Source organism: Papaver somniferum, chromosome 6, assembly GCF_003573695.1.
Source record: "Papaver somniferum cultivar HN1 chromosome 6, ASM357369v1, whole genome shotgun sequence".
Taxonomy (NCBI): domain Eukaryota; kingdom Viridiplantae; phylum Streptophyta; class Magnoliopsida; order Ranunculales; family Papaveraceae; genus Papaver; species Papaver somniferum.
Window position 1 is genome coordinate 164,236,912 of NC_039363.1, and position 21,190 is coordinate 164,258,101.

Here is a 21,190-nt window from a genome sequence, read left to right on the forward strand (position 1 = left end):
ATTATTGTGTATGACAATAAACATGTGACTCATATAAGTTTGGAACTTATGAAATAGAATTTGATACGAAACCAAAACCGAAAGAATTAGAAACCTAGTCAAAACAAATGTGAATACCAACTCTCACCAAGAAATGAATATAATATTGATTATGGAGTTATTTGCTATGCTTGCACGACATTGCAAGGATATCAAATGTTATTAACAATGCTTTTCAAGATAAGTTAATTTGAATTGTGGATACAGTGAGAGGTTGGTATATATTGATGTTTTACACCATGCTTGTTTTGATAGGTTATGGTTCAAAAGTTGAACCGAATCGTTTGAAAGAAAGTGGTGTTGAGATATACTCAGATCTCTAGGGTTCTCGGTATTGGTATGGTCTCAAAGTTTACTTTGGGTAGAACAATATTGTTAAAGATGTTCATACTTCCGAAATGAGAAATAATCTACTTTCCGCCTATCTTGTTATTTAACAAGATTGAGATTAGAAATTTGTTGAATTTGATCATTGCATTAATACAAATGATATGTTATGGATAAAAATATTGCAATTTTATCATAACATAAACTGAATTTTGAATATTTGAAATATGAGATTTTGTCACGCTTTTGAGAAACCAATGAGTTAGTGATGAGTATGAGCATGTTATGTTTTCCTCTAAACTTGGTGAATTTTTTGAATAACATGCATGTAATCTTAGGAAACTTGCATAAGTATGAAATGAAATAAAATGTATGAGAATTTTATAAAACATGTTTGATGCTTCGAATAACTTGTATTGATATCAAAAATGATCTTTTGAATAATGAACTAGGTGATGTTGTCTTCACGAAAATTGTTTGAATTTTCATCCTTTATATTGTGTAAAGCGTTTTGGATTTAGATCCTTTGTTCATTAACTGTTTCAAAATAAATAAATCAAAATAAAATGGATATATATTGTTTTGAAAATTCTTGATTGAGTTAAAGAATAGTGGGGGTTCCACATCATATGTTTTACCATCTTTGATTTAAATTAGAAGAACAAGAAAAATGAAGGTGACAAGTAATGCACTAAGAATCAACCTAGAAAAATCACATATAGTGAGACTAAAGTTTAGTCATGAATATTTGTTGCTTATTATTGGAAAGTTAAATTTTCATAGAGAGTAACCTTAATCTTCAAAATTTTAATATTTGGCAAAAACATTTATGAGCCTATTGTTTTTTAGATAAGTAAACAGAGAATGTATACTTCGTTGACACTTGCATTCATGTCGCTAAATTAACTTACATTCTTGTTTGTAGATGTTGTTTTCTTCTATGCGCGATTTGTTATAGTCATTAGTAGAAATATATACATGTTTATGTAAGTTAAAGATGAGAATCTATGTATACCAAACATGGGAAACTATGTAGTTTCTACAAGAACAAAATAAATGTAAATTAGATAAGTCATCATACCAATTGCAACAACCGGTATATATAGGGGTTTATATATACTGACAGATTGTAACCTATAAAAAAACATGCAAAAATATTGGACGTTTTCTTTAACCAGAATCAGTGTATATGAATTGTCCACATCGACCTATTCTGGGTTGTTGTTCTTCAACCACGAAGATCATCAAAAACAATCAACCGAAGTGTATGTGAATATCAGCCAACTGTGCAAAATCGGTTTATACCAGTCGTTTTGGATAAATCCAGAAAATATAAATTTATGAAAAGTTTCAATTATAAACGCATGAATAAATCAAAACTTAGTTAAGATGAATGGGTTAATAGAAAAGTACCTGAAAGAGTGGAATTTAGTAGATTTGATTTAAGATTATAAGTTTTAATAGCGAAGATAACTCAGGACAGTTGTTAATGTAATTATCAAATCAATTTTTTTGTTAAGCCATGTGGATGGGCAGATATGTTTTTCCACTACGGGAAGCCACTCAAAATGATCAAATTTGATAAATTGAGGACCACTATCGAGTATAATATAATTAAAGTTTTAATTAAATATGATAAAGTTAAAGAGGAGGATCCGTGGACACTCTTAGATGAACACTACTATCATACATGATTTGTGTCATTTTCTCTGCAAATCCCAAACGATAATAAATTTAAATCTAATATTTTGATGATACATTCCTCTTATAGGACTTACGCTCCTACAGAAAATGAGCATCATTCGAAATACCAAATCTCACCGTCTGCCAATCTTGGAGATAGTAAATACACATCGTAAAGTTTTAGCAATGTAATTTTCATTGGGGTTTGCGTTTCTCCGCATGAAGATTGATATTTTGCGTTTCTTCCCCAAATAAATTTAATCAACATTTCCTTCTGTCGCTAGTTATTCCATCCAAAACATAGTAAGTAGAGGTGTAAATTGGGTTGTACCATCACGAGCATAGCCCATCCCAGCACTCTAAAATCAGAGCACATCCCATCCCAGCACGTGATTGAGCACAACACGTCCCAACACGTTAGTTTCGTGAGCTGTGCTGGGTTAGCCTAAGCAACACAGTAGCACAACACAGCACGCGGCACAGCCCAGCACAACACGTTAAGAAAGCACGTCATAGCATGCACAAAGTACACCATATAACAAGGCACAATGCATTATATTTTGTGTATATTTCACAAAAGAGTCTTTATTCTAGCTAGTTTTTGATATTTTATCATTGTTTTGTGGGCTTATTTTTATAACAACACATATAATACCTAAATATTTGGAAAATATGTTTCGATACCGTTATAATGTCGTTACCTATATTTGATTAGAATGTGTACTTTACGTGAAAATGATCCAATTTTATACTTGAGAGCTATTTCTTTTTATTGAATAAACTTGTTAATTTTACTTGAAATAATTTCAAATGATATTGTCTATTTAGATTCTCTTGATAATGTCCGATTTAATGTATGCCATTAAGTGATTTCAAATTGTTTATAGCACGTGTGCCAGCACGGGACAACACGACACGTTTATTCGTGTGATGTGTCCGTGGGCTATGCCGCGCCTAGTTTTTGACTAGTAAAGCACAACACGACACAACATGTTTAAATCGTTGGCACAACAAAACACAGCACATGGCACATGAAGCACGTGACTTCTTGTGCCGGGTTGTGCTGGACGGGCACGGTTTACACCTCTAATAGGTACCTCTTAATCTTATTAAGATGATGCCTCCTTATAAAAACTCTTGCCATTGGCTTGGGCATTAAACAATCGTGGTCGTTTGTGGTCCACCGTCCCCACTAGACTCCAGAGAAAGTACGGACTACGGATAGACACAAACGTAAGCGATGACGAAATCCCAAGTGACGCCTACGAACACGATTTTACATATCCTTGCACGTTGCAACATTGGCAGAAATGAGCTTCCTTGTTTTTGTTACTTGCGCTGGATCCAAAGAGTGATAGGGGAATTCACCGACATTAATCCCTTGGTGTGGTGTAGTTTGTAACTTGGGGAGATGTATTTGATCGATACTGCCAATTTCTTTGACCTTCCTGGAACTTCACAAAATGGGTGAACTTTTCGCCGCATATCCTATTTGTTATCGAAAACCCACACGTGAAAATTACTTTTCAAAGGTGTTTGACTCGTGCACCTTCGACGAAATCAGCGGTCCATACCACCACCGCCACAAGCAATTAAGACCGAATCTTCTGATTCTTATTTATATGTCGGTTTCATCCATTTTTGTATAATTTTTACTCATAAAAAGTGTTCTTCATTTCTGAAAACAGATTCCATTTCCAACAGAAATTTCTCACTCGAAGAAGAAGAAGATGATGAGGCAAAGAGATGCAGAATCTGAGCTAAACTTACCACCAGGTTTTAGATTCCACCCAACAGACGAAGAACTCATGGTTCATTACTTGTGTCGCAAAGTCACACATCAAGCTCTGCCTGTTCGTATCATTGCCGAGGTTGATCTCTACAAGTATGATCCATGGTCACTTCCAGGTATGCACATTCAACTGTGTCGATTATACTGGATTCAGAGCGTATAATTTTCCTAAACTACCTCGAATTCCGACTTATAATACCTCTTAACAGATAAGGCTCTCTTTGGAACGAAAGAATGGTACTTCTTTACTCCAAGGGACAGAAAATATCCCAACGGCTCAAGGCCGAACAGAGCAGCCGGAAGTGGATACTGGAAAGCAACAGGTGCCGACAAACCAATCAAACCACCGGGTCATCCTTCTAATGTTGGAATAAAGAAAGCACTAGTCTTCTACTCCGGTAAAGCTCCCAAAGGAATTAAGACTAACTGGATTATGCATGAGTATCGGTTAGCAGAAGAACCAAATAGGTCATCCAAGAAAAATGGCAGTCTAAGGGTACGTCTTTGGAAACCAACTGCACATAAACCACTTGTATTAAGTACCCAGTGCAAGTAATCCATTACCATTGAATGATAGATAACGCTAAGAATCTCTTTTTGTTTTTTCAGCTTGACAATTGGGTTCTTTGCCGGCTATACAACAAGAGGAACAACTGGGAGATGATACCAAAGGAACCGAAACTACAAGTGATAGCTGAAGAAAATATGGAATCGGCCATGGGGTCAGAGAGTTTTACGAGTATAGAATCCGAAGTGGAGGATGATTTCCATTCGAATGATCAGACAGTTGTTCAAAATACTTGGTTGGGCAGTGAGTGTCAAATAGCTAACAGCGAAAATAAAGAGCCAACAACAACAGTAATTTCTAGTGATAGTAGTGCGGTGGTTACAGAAGGCTTCAAGTTCGAAATGGAAGACGGAGAAAATGACTGGTTTATGGGACTGAATTTGGATGATTTGCAGAATTCTCTTTCTGAATTTGAATCATCCATGTTACCGACTACTCATCAAAACCATCAAGGGTAGTCTCATGAGTGTGCTCTATACTCTCCACATTTTTGAAGCAGCCTAACAGAAGAGTATAAATATTTGATTACGCTCGAGTCTCAAATTTCAAGTCTCAAGGCCATGTCATGAACTTGTTGTATCATTGCTGCATGAAACGTATAATGTACACTCTGTTTTTCTTGAAAGAGGATGGTCGTATTAAAGAAAAAAAATAAAAGAGTACGAGCTTCGGAACAGCGCATCATCAACTACATATGAATGGTTGTATCCCAATGAAAAAGAGAACTTGATTTACAGATATAAATCTAAAAACATCCCTATCCGAAAGACATAAAACAATCGTCTGCTTGATTTGCAAAGTAAGTTCCTCAACTTCCATGACCCTGCCTCCAAAAACCCTTCGATTTCTTTCATTCCACGAATGCCACATTACAGCATAACTCACCTTCTACCAAACCTCCTTGCACCTGCCTCGTAAATTATTTAGTTTCCAAGCTTCAAAAAATTTCTTCACGGTATCAAGAGAAACCCAACTGATTCTAAATGCGTTAAAGAAATAAGACCAAACCTCATACGCATATTGACAACATACAAGAATATGATCTCCAATTTCAACCACTTTCTTGCAAAAAGGACATTTATCATCCTGCACATCCACACCCCTATAGTTCAATATACTCAAGGTTGGTAAAGAATTATGAGTATTAGCCCATAACATAAAACTTACCTTTGGAGGAATAGTTTTCTGCCACAAGTACTTATCACAACCTTGGTCGTCAGTATTATCCAATTGCACTTGATAACATTTCTTCACCGAGAAACCACCCAAGATGTCCACCACATCATTCTCATCATTCAGCCTGTCTGCATAGCCTAACTCGTTACATAATAAATCTCATTCAAGTTGTTCATTTGAATACAAACCTCTCCTTGTCTGACATGTAATCTGCCATCCACCACCATATCAGCAATTTAGGCTTGTTTATTCTTGCACACCTTAAAAATTGCCAGGAATCTGCTTTTCAAAGGACCTGTGTTGGTCCATTTGTCTAGCAAAAATCTGATAGATTTACCATTCTTCATCTCAAAAGCAATATGCTCATTCAAAAAGGTAGAAGCATTTAAAATATGTTTCCATACACTTTTACCTTGCGGCTTGGCATCATCAGATAGAAGAAAGACATCTACATTGTTGTTGAACTTCTGTTGCACCACCTTTCGCCATAATGCTGACTTTTCTTTAGAATATCTCCATATCCACTTATCCTTCAGAGCTTTACTTACACATCTCAAGTTCTTAACTCCCAAACCACCCATATGTTTTGATTAACAGATTTTAGTCCATGAAACCCAACACATTTTTCTCCAATTATTGATAGAGTCCCATAAAAAATCTACCATTAACTTGGTAATCTTCATTTCCACACTAACAGGCAAGCTTATCAAAGACAAAAAGTATACATGCAAATTAGACAGACAACTATTGATAAGAACTAACCTGCATGCCTTGTTTAGGAATTTCTTTTTCCACTTTGCAAGTTTCACTTCCATTCTCCTTATCACTTCATCCCAAACAACAACATATCTATAAGAAGCTCCTAACGGTAAACCCCAGTACTTAATGGGAAGTTTCTCCACCTTGCATCCTAGCTCCATCGCCAAATCTTTTACAACAGCATCAACCCCCACACTTATCATTTAACTTTTTTTCCAAATTCATCTTCATCCCTATCAAAATCTCAAAAGTATTAAGAATTATAAACAATCTTCTGACTTCCTCAATGTTAGCATCCAAGAAAATCAACATATCATCCGCAAATTGCATATGAAAGATCCGAATACCGTTCTCAGCCACTTGAAACCCCTGCAACTGCCCCCTATCTTGAGCATCGACAAGCAATTTAGACAACACTTTCACCACAAGTAAAAACAAAAATGGAGACAGAGAGTCTCCTTGTCGAAGCCCTTTGGATGGCTTAAATTTATCAGTAGAGCTACCATTCACTAGGACCGATATATGAGAAGAAGATATACACCAATTCATCCATGCAATCCATTTCCTACAAAAACCATGTTTCTCCAGAATTCCACTTAACTTTATCGAATGCCTTTTCCATATCAATCTTGCATAAAATTCCTGGTTTCTTATCCTTTAATCTACTGTCAATGCACTCGCTGGCAATCAAAACCCCACCCAGAATTTGCCTCTCCTTCACGAAAGCTCCTTGAAAGTTTGAGACCAACTTAAGCATCACCAACTTAAGCATGTTAGCTAAGACTTTGGATAAACTATATAAGCACTGCCTAAAAGACTTAGTGGCCTATAGTCTTTCGGAGAACAAGAGTCTTCTTTTTTAGGAATAAGAGAGATAAAAGAACAATTCATGCGCCAATCCAATGAACCAAACCTATAAAACTCTCCCATCAAATGTACACTCTGTTAGAAATATAAAACATTTTTTAGTTTAAATTTTTTATTTATTATTAGCAAATTTTAGTATGAGACCCCTTCCTAAGGCTAAGTCCTATGGTGTGCTAATCTAGCGGCTAGATTAGCAGTCCACGTCAGCCAGGACTACCTCCTAAGTCCTATGGGAGTACTAATCTAGCATCTAGATTAGTAGTCCACGTCATCTCAGCGCTACCCAGTGCAGTTTGGTTCAGCGCTTTTAAATCTCAGCCGTCAAATTAAAAGATAAATCGTCCAGCGCTGAACCATTCAGCGAAAAGGTGTTTTTTTTTTTGTTTTTTTTTTTTTTGCGTTGAACCATTCAGCGATATTTCTCGTTGTTAGTTCAACTGCAGGAAAATGATAGGGGAGAGAACTAGTGTCAACAAATAAACAACTTTTTTTTTGAACTGCAACACTTAACTCCTAATATAACAGTTCAATCTAGCCCATATGACTTAGCCTAATGGGAAGGGAAAAGCTACACAAATGCCAGGCCACCTTTGGATGCATCACTATGGTAGAAGAGTTAAGCGATGAAGTCTTTATTGGTCAATACAGACTATATTGTCACCGGTCGAGTCGTAGCCGCTAAAAATGCAGATTATATGGCTTGGTAGAGACTGTCTTTAACAATTATTTAATTAATTTTCTAACGGCTATTTTCCCCATCCTAGCATATATATTCACCCCGCTGACTTCAATTTACTCACACTGAAAAAATATTTCAATTTACTTATTTCCAGTTTCACAAATAATAGTTTCTTCTGATTAAAAGGTGCATATTCATATGGATCAATTTAAATCATAACATCGAATGTTTGTTCAGGTAATGTGAGAAATGGACGATTAGTCAGATGAAGATAAATAACTAAACAATATTGTGTTGCATCTATATTTATCAGGGAAGATACCTAGATATCTAGAGCCAAGAGAATTATTCACAAGAAGATATACGCATCGACAGAGGGATGAGTTCCATGAGAAGTTGATGCATAATTATTTCCTTCCCGATTGTGTGTTCTTTGATCAAGATTTCTCACGTCGATTCCGCATGCCCCGACATTTGGTGTTAAATATTATTGATGAGCTTTCTCAGACTGAACCTCAATTTAATTACCGGTATGGCTTATGCACTGAATATTAAAGATCATGGTTACGAACAAAATGTTACTTCGGCCTTAAGGATTCTAGTTATGGCAAACCTCCGGATTCTAACAACGAGTAATATAATTTCATATGGGAAAAATTACTGCATACAAGTATCTTATGTTATTTTGTGAAGCAACGATTAAACATTTTGGTCCAACCTATTTACTAAAACCAACTGATGCAGATGTTAAAGAAATTTTAAAGCAAAACCAGAATAGGGGATTTTCAGGATTGCTAGGTATTCTTGACTGCATGTATTGGGTATGGACTGGATGCCGTACTTATTAGGCCGGTCTGTATAAGGGTGTTCGTGGGAAAAAATCGTTTCACTGGTTTTTGAGTAAAAGTGGTGGAGTAGGAAAGTGCTCGATAAAGCAAATCGTCTAAACCCTTAAACAAATGAACTGCACGGGAGTACTTTGAATTTGAGAGACTAATTTGTAGGACTTTATCATAAACCAAGAAATGTTTATTCCAGATTCAATTAGGTCACAAGGAAGGAGAAGGGTCGATCTGTAGGGGAGGGAAGCTGAGGTAAATTCGATAAATGTGTAAAGATCAATAGTGATGTGTTGAACTGCTTTGAAGATGATTTCTCTGTGTAAGACAGAAAAATCTTCTATGTGTGATTGATGATTGACTGTCGTAGATTTACTTACGTTAAGTCTTGTTATCAGGTCATAGGTTGAGGAACCTATTTATTGTAGAGGTAGTTAACACATTGATCTCTCATAAATGGTGACGGTTGAAGAGGAATGGGAAAATGGAAAGTGGGAAATCATGTGTAAGCCAGTTCCACTTTGCGTGGGAGACTTGGTTGATTTTCCATCCACTATTCCATTTTGAAAAAACGGGGTTACAACAACCACACCCAATATTTCGCTTAGCAATCTGTATAGACTAACTCCAATATACTTTCAAGAGAATCAATTAGACTCAATCTTAATAAAGTATTTCAGGGAGTGATAATATCTCGATCTCTCGATTTAATCCTTACTCAAGCAAATAGAAATCTACGAGTCCGATTAAATATAAGAGAAATAACTTGGATGGTAACAAAGACCGATATCCAAATGCCAATCAATGTAAATCAACAACCAGAGGTCGGATATTCTAATTGATTGAACTAACGCACAACCTGTGATTTTAATTATATAACAAAATATAATGCAGAAAAGAAATAACACAGACACTAGAATTTTGTTAACGAGGAAACCGTAAATGCAGAAAAACCTGGGGACCTAGTCCAGATTGAACACACACTGTATTAAGCCGCTACAGACACTAGCCTACTACAAACTAACTTCGGTCTGGACTGTAGTTAAACCCCAATCAATCTCACACTGATCCAAGGTACAACTATACTCCTCACGTCTCTGATCCCAGCAGGATACTACGCACTTGATTCCCTTAGCTGATCTCACCCACAACTAAGAGTTGCTATGACCCAAAGTCGGAGACTTTAATAAACAAATATGTATCACACAGAAAAGTCTACGGTAATAGATAAATCTGTCTCCCACAAAAATACCTACGAGTTTTGTTCCATCATTTGATAAATCAAGTTGAACATGAACCAATTGATAAACCGGACTTATATTCCCGAAGAACAACCTAGAATTATCAATCACCTCACACTAATCTTAATCGACGCGACGAAAGAATATATTGTGGAATCACAAACGATGAGACGAAGATGTTTGTGGTTACTTTTATATCATGCCTAACAGAGATATCAATCTCAAGCCAATCTTTGCGAATGTACTCGTACGATAGAATATACAAGATAAGATCACGCAACTACGAGAAATTAGTATCGGTCTGGCTTCACAATCCCAATGAAGTCTTTAAGTCGTTAACATGGTTTTCAAGAAGAAACCTAAGGTTAAAGGAGAATCGACTCTAGCTAATACAACTAGTATCACACAGGAGATGTGGGGATTAGGTTTCCCAGTTGCTAGATTTCTCCCTTATATAGTCTTTCAAATCAGGGTTTGCAATCAATGTTAGCTTGGTAACAAAGCATTCAATATTCATCGTTATATGAAAACATGATTAGATTCAAGATAATATCTTTCAACCGTTGGATCGAAAACTTAGCTTGTTACACACAAATGAATTGCACGATTTTAGGTTTGTGTAACCGTACCCAAGCATGTACATTTGTTGGTTCAACAATAGTTAACCAAATGGTTAGCCATATGAGCACATTCATATCAACCATATTCTTCTTCACCATAACTAGTTCAATTGACTCAAATGAACTAGTTAGAGAGTTGTTTAATTGCTTAGATCTTATAGAAGTATACAAGACACAATCGAAGCAAAAACAATTTGATTCACTCGAATCGATTCATGAACTTTATAGCCACGGTTTGCAAACTTTCATTCCGTAGTTTATATAAATATAACTTCACAAATAATCATCTTTAGATATAACCAACTCAAGCACGCGGACTAGTTTTGCGGACTTAAGTTCCCGGAAGGAGTTCGCAAACTCCAGCAGATTTTCTCGGGATGAGAACCTCTGCCAGTTTGTGGACTGGGTTCGCGTACTGAGTTCACAGCTCTTGTTCCGGTTTTCTTGATCAACAAAGTACGCATACTTTGGTTCAAGGAATAAGGAATCATACATATATGTGTTACTACACAATGCTTATATCCAACATTGGTTATATATTGTAAACTCTCATTTCAATCATTGAAATATTCTTAGAGGACGTTATATAGTTGTTATTCACAAACCATTTTTCGTCAAAGCCATTTTCAAAGTGATTGAAACATAACATGAATTTCGTCAGTAGGTAAAGATGAACTTGGCCAAAGCGAAAGCTTACCAACATATATTTCGAGAAATAGATAGACGAGATAAACTCGGCTCGAAATAGCAAATGTGTATAATCAAAGTCTATATAGCAAAACGACTTTTGTCTCATGATAGGATATAGAGTATTATACTTTTGAGTGACAGATAACTTCAAGTCTCCACATACCTTTTAGTCGATGAAGTTCCACCAGTTCCTTGAGTAGTTCTTCGTCTTGTATTATGATCGTCATGGAGTTCTTGAGCTCAACTACACTTTCTATCCTAGTCCGAGACTTAGCTATAGTAGACTAGAAACCAAGACTTATAGTTTTGATCACTATCATTGACAAACATGCTTGAGATAGCAACGCATGCGAGTTCGACCGAGCAGTGCTCTAACAATCTCCCCCTTTGTCAATTTTAGTGACAAAAATATTAATACATATGGAATACAAAAATAAATAAATAAACTTCTAGATCCTATTCCACATGCTTAATCTTCAACATTACTCGAAATCTTCGTCACTTCCAAGTACTCCAATGATTCCAAAGGTTGTAATTTCAGCATCATCATTGTTGAAAATCCGTAGCTGTAACAATGAGAAAACATAATTCTCGATCATTGTTATCCATTGTCATAGTATCATTATGCAGCATCAAAGTTCAATTGTATCACAACTTCGACAACAATACTATGGTGATATGTATCACTCCCCCTTAGTCAATACTCCATCTCACATGTAAACCACTCCCCCTTACATAATGATCCGAAAACCATATGTATTTGTAGTGTGAACTACATATTAATTCTCCCCCTTTTGTCAATAAAATTGGCAAAGGTACAAGAACGGATCCTAATGAAAATTTCCATAGAGACATTTCATGACCAAAAGTAATCACATATCAACTTATTTAAATGCAATCATATAGCCGAAGCTAAATGCTTTCATCAAGGAGTTTATAAAGATACAAGATAAGCCCTATAATATTCCACAGCCGCACTCCACACAAAGATTTGGCAATTAAGCACAAGTTCAATTAATAACTCTCCCCCATAATATGTCATTTCCGAAGGAACAACAAGAGCGACCTTAATTTCAAGAGAAAAGAAGGATTTCTTTGGACATAACAAGTCATATACGAATATGAATTTGAATCCAAAAATACTCAATTAGATTAATCACAAGAAAACCCATAATTAATCTAATTGGAAATATACAACCAAATTAACCACAAAAAGTGATAAATTTAATTGGTCATGCTCGACATAAGAGAACTTACGAGCCTCACAGTATATACATAAAAATGTGGATCAGGGAAGATCAATACTGCGGAATAGACAAGGATTCATTCTATTTTCCATTACCATTTGCAGAATGACATATAATAGACATAATCCTCGTAAACAAAAGATTTTAACCTATCTTCCATCAATAAATGACATAATAGGATTCAAACTTTTGTGATGTCAAAAGTCAATCATTCTTTTATCAATACATGCATATCGACTTACGAAAGACTTAACTTTTGACAAGGTATGGGACAATCATAGTTCACGGACCCAAACACACATATCCCATAACAAATTGCAATATATAAAACCATAAAGATTAATACTGCAAAAATATCATCTTCCAGACAATTTTTTAGAATTTAAACAAATAAACCTAATACATGAAGATGAAAACGTTAGACATAGCTATGTGTAATCACAATAATGGCTATTCCAAACTCTAGTTATTCTTCTAAATAAAACAATAAAAGAAGATTTACTAGGAAATAAGACCTTTGAAGAATTTTTTATCGTCCCTGAACTCCTTGTCGTCAACATCCATTGGGACATAAGGTTCATTAAGATAGGAGTTGATATCAATAAAACTTCTTGACTGATGTCGAACCAGGGCCTTCTGAATCTCATGAGTCTTAAACACAAAAGCCTTTATTTGTTGAATCTCCTTCCGCATCTCCTTCAACACTTCAAGAATGTCAGAAAACTTCTGAGAATTTGAAGGAACGGCTCTTGGCTTCCTCACATTCCTTCTTTTTCTTTTCAATGTTGGAGATAATGGAGATTTCTCTTTTTCCTTCATGATTGATGCTTAACAATCATATTAACATATTTTCCATCGGAAGACATGATGCTTGGAGTATCCATAAACGTATGGGTTTGTGAGAGGAAATCACAATTTAAACTCAACAAGTAGTCTTGAGATAAAAAAAAGGTTCCAGGGAAGGAAAAAGGAATGTAGGGTTACTCAACCTTTTAATAGGTTCGTGCACACACAACTCTGAACCCTAGAGAGAGTAGAATTGTCGATAATAACCCTCCTTTATTGATCGACACGCAAAAAGAAAACTAAGAAAAGAAGAAAAACAAACTTTTCCTAAATCCTGAGAGGTACACAATCTTGTCTCTTTTGATCAGGCACATGAGACAGGATTTAAAAAGTAACACAATCAAGTTGTGTTGCGGAGAACAACAATTTTTCCACCATGATCCTCTTGAGAGTAATCCACAGACCTTTGTCTATCAAAATAATTTGACCATGCTTTCTTTTCTAATGGTCTTGTTTTGTCCTTGGAAACTAACTTCTTAGACGAAGATAAAATCTTACATACCTCAGCGGTTTTCTAGGAAAGTTTAAGCTTGTTTGCTAATCGATTTGCTCTTCGTTGAAGTTTGTTGACATGCCTCAATTTGTGTTTGTACTTGTAACACTTTGATAGTTCATGACCCTTGAGAGAACAGTACGAGCACGTCAATCTTGGATATAAATCAGGCATCTGAGATGTGCAAGATGCTAGACACACAATGTAACTTGAAACATTATACACAGAGTTTCCAAAGAAGGGGTCAATTTTTTCTTCCAGATTGGTTGAGTTTTCTTCTGAAAGAATATCAAGATTGATGTATGTATTGCTACAATTATCAAAATCAATATTTTCACCAAGAAGTGCAACACTTGTTTATCGTCTTCATTGTCAGACATTTCATCAAGAGTTGCAGCAAAACCTTTGTTCCCAGTGTATTTCTTTCGATTTGGACACTCATTTACAAAATGACCAAAACCTTTACACTTAAAGCACTGAGGCATATCCTCGTCATCAGTCTCATCAATATCCCTATTTTTAGGAGGAATACGATTATGAGGTTTATCTGACGACTTGGATTTATCTCTGGAAAATAGTTTACTTCACTTCAAAATAAGATCCCTAAAATGTCTTGTGATCAACGAGACTGACTTATCAAGATATTCATCTGATGAATCAGCCTCAGAAAGATCATCTTGAGAGATACAAACACTTTTACTTTTATCAAGTAATTTAGTTTATAGCTTTGAACGCAACATCCTTGCAAGGTTTAGACGTATGCTCTTAATCAAATATCTTTAGCTTCCCAACCAGATTATTTCCGGAAAGCGTTGCGAGATTATTTTCTTCAACGATGGCATGCTTCTTAGAGTCGTATCTAGATGACAGCGATCTAAGAATTTTCATCACAATGTCCTTTTCAGGAATAGTCTTACCCAATGCTAAATATGCATTAAAAATTTCAGACACTTTGTGATTAAACTCATCAAACGTTTCTTCATCTGCCATACGAAGGTTTTCCCAATCAGAACATAGGTTTTGAAGTTTAGCTTCTTTCTCATTAGTATTTCCTTCAAATACAGTTTCAAAGATATCCCATGCTTCTTTAAACTTAGTGCATATAGTCACATGGTGCTGAAGATCTGGGGTAATGTCATGTATGATAGCATTTAAGCCGTCATAATTTTGCTTTGCATCAAGAACTTCTTATGCGCTATATATACCAATATCCTTCGGTATAGTTACATCGCCTTCTGTAATAACTGGAGGTTCATAGCCATTAACTACATGTACCCATGTTTGAAAATCACGAGCTTGAAGAAAAGCACGCATAGAAATTTTTCACCATAGGTAGTTTGAGCCATCGAAGACTGGTGGTACCTTTACGGAGATAAAACTTCTGTCCATAGAGTCAGATCGCTACAAACACAGACTTGTAAGGTCTTTAAACGTGTTTGCCGGCTCTGATACCAATTGAAAAAGCGAAGGTACAACAACCACACCCAATATTTCTCTTAGCAATCTGTATGGACTAACTCCAATATACTTTCAAGAGAATCAATTAGACTCAATCTTAATAAAGTATATAAAAGAGTTATAATATCTCGATATCTCGATTTAATCCTTACTCAAGCAAATAGAAATCTGTGAGTTTGATTAAATATAAGAGAGATAACTTGGATGGTACCAAAGACCAATATCCAAGTGTCAATCAATGTAAATCAACGACCAGAGGTCAGAAATTCTAATTGATTGAACTAACGCACAACCTGTGATATTTCAATTATATAACAAAATATAATGCAGAAAAGAAATAACACAGACAACAGAATTTTGTTAACGAGGAAACCGTAAATGCAGGAAAACCCCGGGACCTAGTCCAGATTGAACACACACTGTATTAAGCCGCTGCAGACACTAGCCTATTACAAACTAACTTCGTTCTGGACTGTAGTTGAACCCCAATCAATCTCACACTGATCCAAGGTACAGTTATGCTCCTTACGTCTCTGATCCCAGCAGGATACTGCGCACTTGATTCCCTTAGTTGATTTCACCCACAACTAAGAGTTGCTACGACCCAAAGTCAGAGACTTTAATAAACAAATATGTATCACACAGAAAAGTCTACGGTAATAGATAAATCTGTCTCCCACAGAAATACCTACGAGTTTTTTTCTGTCCTTTGATAAATCAAGGTGAACAGGAACAAATTGATAACCCGGACTTATATTCTCGAAGAACAGCCTAGAATTATCAATCACCTCACAATAATCATAATCGACGCGGCGAAAGAAGATATTGTGGAATCACAAACGATGAGACGAAAATGTTTGTGATTACTTTTATATATTGCCTATCGGAGATATCTCAAGCCAATATTTGCGATTGTACTCGTATGATAGAATATGAGATTGTACTCGTATGACATCTTGCCTATCGGAGATATCAACTAAGTAGCATCGGTGGGGCTTCATAATCCCAATGAAGTCTTTAAGTCGTTAACCTGGTTTTCAAGAAGAAACCTAAGGTTAAATGAGAATCGACTCTAGCTAATACAACTAGTATCACACAGGAAGTGTGGGGATTAGGTTTCCCAGTTGCTAGAGTTATCCCTTATATAGTCTTTCAAATCAGGGTTTGCAATCAATGTTAGATTGGTAACAAAGCATTCAATATTCACCGTTAGGTGAAAACCTGATTAGATTCAAGCTAATATCTTTCAACCGTTGGATCGAAAACTTAGCTTGTTACACACAAATGAAATGTACGATTTTAGGTTTGTGTAACCGTACCCCAACATGTACATTTGTTGGTTCAACAATAGTTAACCAAATGGTTAGCCATATGAGCACTTTCATATCAACCATATTCTTCTTCACCATAACTAGTTCAAATGACTCAAATGAACCAGTTAGAGAGTTGTTCAATTACTTAGATCTTATAGAAGTATACAAGACACAATCAAAGCAAAAACGATTTGATTCACTCGAATCGATTTATGAACTTTATAGCTACGGTTAGCAAACTTGCATTCCTTAGTTTATATAAATATAAGTTCACAAATAATCGTCTTTAGAAATAACCAACTCAAGTACGCAGACTAGGTTCGCGGACTTAACCCGGAAGGAGTTCACAAACTCCAGCAGATTTTCTCGGGGTGAGAACCTCCGCCAGTTCGCGGACTGAGTTCAGGCTCTTGTTCCGATTTTCCTGATCAACAAAGTACGCCTACTTTGGTTCAAGGAATAAAGACTTGTACATATATGTGTTACCATACAATGCTTATATCCAACATTGGTTATATATTCTAAACTCTCATTTCAATAATTGAAACATTCTTAAAGGACGTTATATAGTTGTTATTCACAAACCATTTTTCGTCAAAGCCATTTTCAAAGTGATTGAAACATAACATGACTTTCGTCACTAAGTAAAGATGAACTTGGCCAAAGCGAAAGCTTACTGACATATATTTCGAGAAATAGATAGGCGAGATAAACTCGGCTCGAAATAACAAATGTGTATAATCATAGTCTATATAGCAAAATGACTTTTGTCTCAAGATAGGAGATAGACTAGATAGACTTTTGAGTGATAGATAAGTTCAAGTCTCCATATACCTTTTAGTCGATGAAGTTCCACCAGTTCCTTGAGTAGTTCTTCATCTTGTATGATGATCGCCATGGAGTCCTTGAGCTCAACTACACTTTTTATCCTAGTCCGAGACTTAGCTATAGTAGACTAGAAATCAAGACTTATAGTTTTGATCACTAACATTGACAAACATGCTTGAGATAGCAACGTATGCGAGTTCGACCGTGTAGTGCTCTAACACATTTACTCCTTTAACTGCCAGCACGATTTACTCACATCTCTCATCGTGGATGTATTGAAACATCGCACGTGCTGTAGGCTTCCAAACTAAAATCCTAGTGAATATTCCCCCATGTGAAATGATTGATGTCACATGTGAAAGTCTTCTCTGCAAACTTATTGTTTAATCATAGCTCGGTTGAACTCACCAACCGTTGGTATGTGAAGTTTGGTTGTCATATTTTAGTATTAAAACTCATCTAGAGTTACTTGACTAAATACTAGAGTCAACTTCGTTTAGGTTAGACTAGTGTTGATGGTGGTTTTAGCTCAGGCCTAAATTTGTAAAACCTTACATCTGATGTGCCGTCACTCTGCGAGGAAACAAAGCCATCAGTGTCAACCTCTCCTCTGGCATGTTTATTGAGCCGTTCAATATACTTACATGAAATTTATCCAGACTGGTGCATATGGCAACCATCCCAGATACTCTTTCCCTAGCAAAACTCTTAACATTGGTATGGAATGACGGATTTGTGTTCACTCGCAGCAGAGTAGCGCAAATTTCCAAGTATCAAGATTAAGGTCCTTGCATGGAATACTTAGTTTAGAAAGCAAAGAATAAACAGAGTCGTGGAGTAGGATCAACAACGAGAAGCGTGGCCATTCCATAGGCTAGCCGACGCCACTTGGACACGCCCCATGCTACCCAACCGTCCCTTATTCCTTTGCCGACCAATCAGGTCGCTTTAAAACTGCCACACTCCCAATGAGTTGTGGCTGAGCCCATATCTGCCGGCGCTATTCTCTATCGACCAATCAGGTCACATTAAACCTACCACGCGTTCCAAAAGGGTATCCACGCCCGTGCTTGGCCGACCCCCTGCTTTCATTGACCAATCAGGTTACTCTAAACCTGCCACAACTTTAAAAGAGGTGGAAATTGTGTCAAGAGGTCGCCATACCAAGTTAGCTTCCCAAAACCTCGCCAACATACTAACGACATGCCAAACACGACAAAAACAGCATGCCAATCGCACATGCAAAACAAGCATTCCAAGTGCACATGCCAAACGCGCCACTTACCGCGACAACACGCCAAACCACTCTTCGTGCGTGACCAGCTTCACAACGGACTTCAATTTGGCCATGCTCTAGTGGCGGTGGATGAAACCCTAATTTCTAAATTGTGGCACAAAAACTATGCCACCTCGGGCCTCCAACATGCCACAAGCTGCACAGACTTAGGGAACCCTAAAAAAAGGTGCCACACCATGGACAATCGTGGAAATACTTTCTTCTATGGACGTTCCTACATGGTGGCCCGCCTATGGCTCCTCCGGCATGACTCTGGCATCGTTTGTATAAAAAGCCATGCCACGGCCACCCACCGCATGTTGCATGCCATATGTTCTAATTAGGGTTTCGGCATGCCAAACCCTAACTTAGGCAAAGTTGTTGCGCCAAACAATGTTCCACATAACATTGGGATCAATGTGGCCATTTAAACTGATATTGCCACACCACGTTTGAGTCTAACACCAACGTGCCAAAAATTTAATGGTCACGGCTACGCCAGGCGCCACTTGCACCATCATGCTGCTGGCATGCATAGACTATGCCAGCCATTTCACCGTGCCACTGGCATGCACGATCTATGCCATCCATGCCGCAATACCACTGGCATGCACCAAAGGCGCCACTGTGCCATTATCAGGCGCCAACAGAAGGTAGCAATAATCAACGGCTACCCTTCCTCATGAGATGCAATCTCAGCCATCCAAGTTTGCCACCGAAATGACAGACTTGTGGCAACTTTTAGGCGACCAGCCACATAAGTCTAGTGTCCATGGCTACGTCAGGCATCACTTGCACCACTGTTCCACTGGCATGCACAAGTTATGCCATCCATGGCACCATGCCAATGGCATTCACGAGCTATGCCATCCATGCCGCAATGCCACTAGCATGCACCAAAGGCGCCACTGTGCCATTATCAGGCGCCAACGGAAGGTAGCCATAATCAACGGCTACCCTTCCTCATGAGACGCAATCTCAGCCATCCAAGTTCGCCACCGAAATGACATGCTTGTGGCAACTTTTAGGCGACCAACCAAGACAAGCCTAATAGCATCACATGCTATTTTCCTGCGACAAAGTATCTTTATTTTGACTTGCCACACGTAGCAAAGTGCTACATGTTTTCCACAAAAACACTCAAGACATCAACCATGTCACAACGGTGGAGCATTCACCTAACGCACACAACGTGCTGGGTTCGAATCACACCAACAACAAGTTTTGGTCGGCAACAACATGGTATCCAGAAATCACCAAAGAACGGATAGCTTTTCATTCGGCAAGCCAGTTCCACTTCCAGTTAAAAGTCGTAAAACAAGCCACACCTTCAGAATTAACCATTATGGTCTCAACACTCTCTTCGCTTCCCTCCCTAGGACCAACCCTTCTCCTTCACTTTGTGACCGAAGCAAGCCTGGAATGGCCATTTCTTGGTTTAGGCCAGGATTGTACAGATTGATCTCTCAAATCAAAAGTACTCCCGTGCAGTGCATTGTTTAGGGTCTAGATTTGTTTCTCATCCACACACCCGAATTTACCAAAACTAGTAGAAATAGTTTTCACCCACAAACAATTGGCGACCACAATGAGAGATTAATCTCTCGGTTGCAATATCAATTTCCAATTTTATTTTTCAATCCCGATCTCAAGATGGTAGAATTGAGGTCCGGATCAGCAACAAATCCTGAAAACACCAGTGCTGAAATCATCCTCGGTGTTAACATTCCTTCCAGTGGCATTAACACGCCAACTGCCAATGCTGGCAGTGTAGAAAGTGTTCCTTCAGGGGTTACACCTCCGATCACCAGAGCCAGAACCGATGCTGCCACCCCCAACGTTTCTTCAAGCGTGACACCTCCAACTGTCACCAGATTCGCTGCTACTCCACCATCAGGGCGAGAAAATGGAGGAGGCGGAGGAAGCCGATCCTACATTACCATTGCCGATTTGATGGAAAGACAGGAGGTTCTTGCTAGAGCTCAGACGGACATTGCTTCGACTCAGAAGGAGGTGCTTAGTTTCCTCAAGAACCTAACGAAACGGTTAGCACAGGAATCACGACAACCAGAGCCGATGAGGAACGCCTTCAATACTCCTGGCGCCTATACCTCAGCAGGGCGTACTTTTGTAGATGAAGAGACTCGTTCAGGAGCCCCAGTGGAGAGGAATCAACCCTCTAATTTTGTCACACGAGAAGATTTGGAACGACTTCTTCGAAACCGAGACAAAAAGCGATTTTGCAGACATGCATCAACATCAGCCCCCGTATCCTCCTGAAGTACAAAAAATTCCTCTTCTGAGAGGATACTCTTCTCCTCAATTCTACTTGTATGACGGCACTGGTAATGCACGTGAACATGTCTCACGATTTTTGGAATCCTTGGGCGAGCACGAATACAATCATGTTCTCCGTTTGAGGGAGTTTTCAAAGTCACTTACCGGAAGA

At 37.6% G+C, this 21,190-nt stretch overlaps 1 protein-coding gene across 1 annotated transcript; it reads left to right on the forward strand.

Moving 5' to 3' along the window:
- The first annotated feature begins 3,715 nt into the window (after nucleotides 1-3,715).
- LOC113289982 (NAC domain-containing protein 68-like) lies at nucleotides 3,716-5,080 on the forward strand. The gene is made up of 3 exons (XM_026539442.1): nucleotides 3,716-3,957; nucleotides 4,051-4,337; nucleotides 4,451-5,080. Exons 1-3 carry the CDS (start codon nucleotides 3,780-3,782, stop codon nucleotides 4,865-4,867), a joined length of 882 nt encoding a protein of 293 aa, XP_026395227.1. The 5' UTR covers nucleotides 3,716-3,779; the 3' UTR covers nucleotides 4,868-5,080.
- The last annotated feature ends 16,110 nt before the right edge of the window (nucleotides 5,081-21,190 follow it).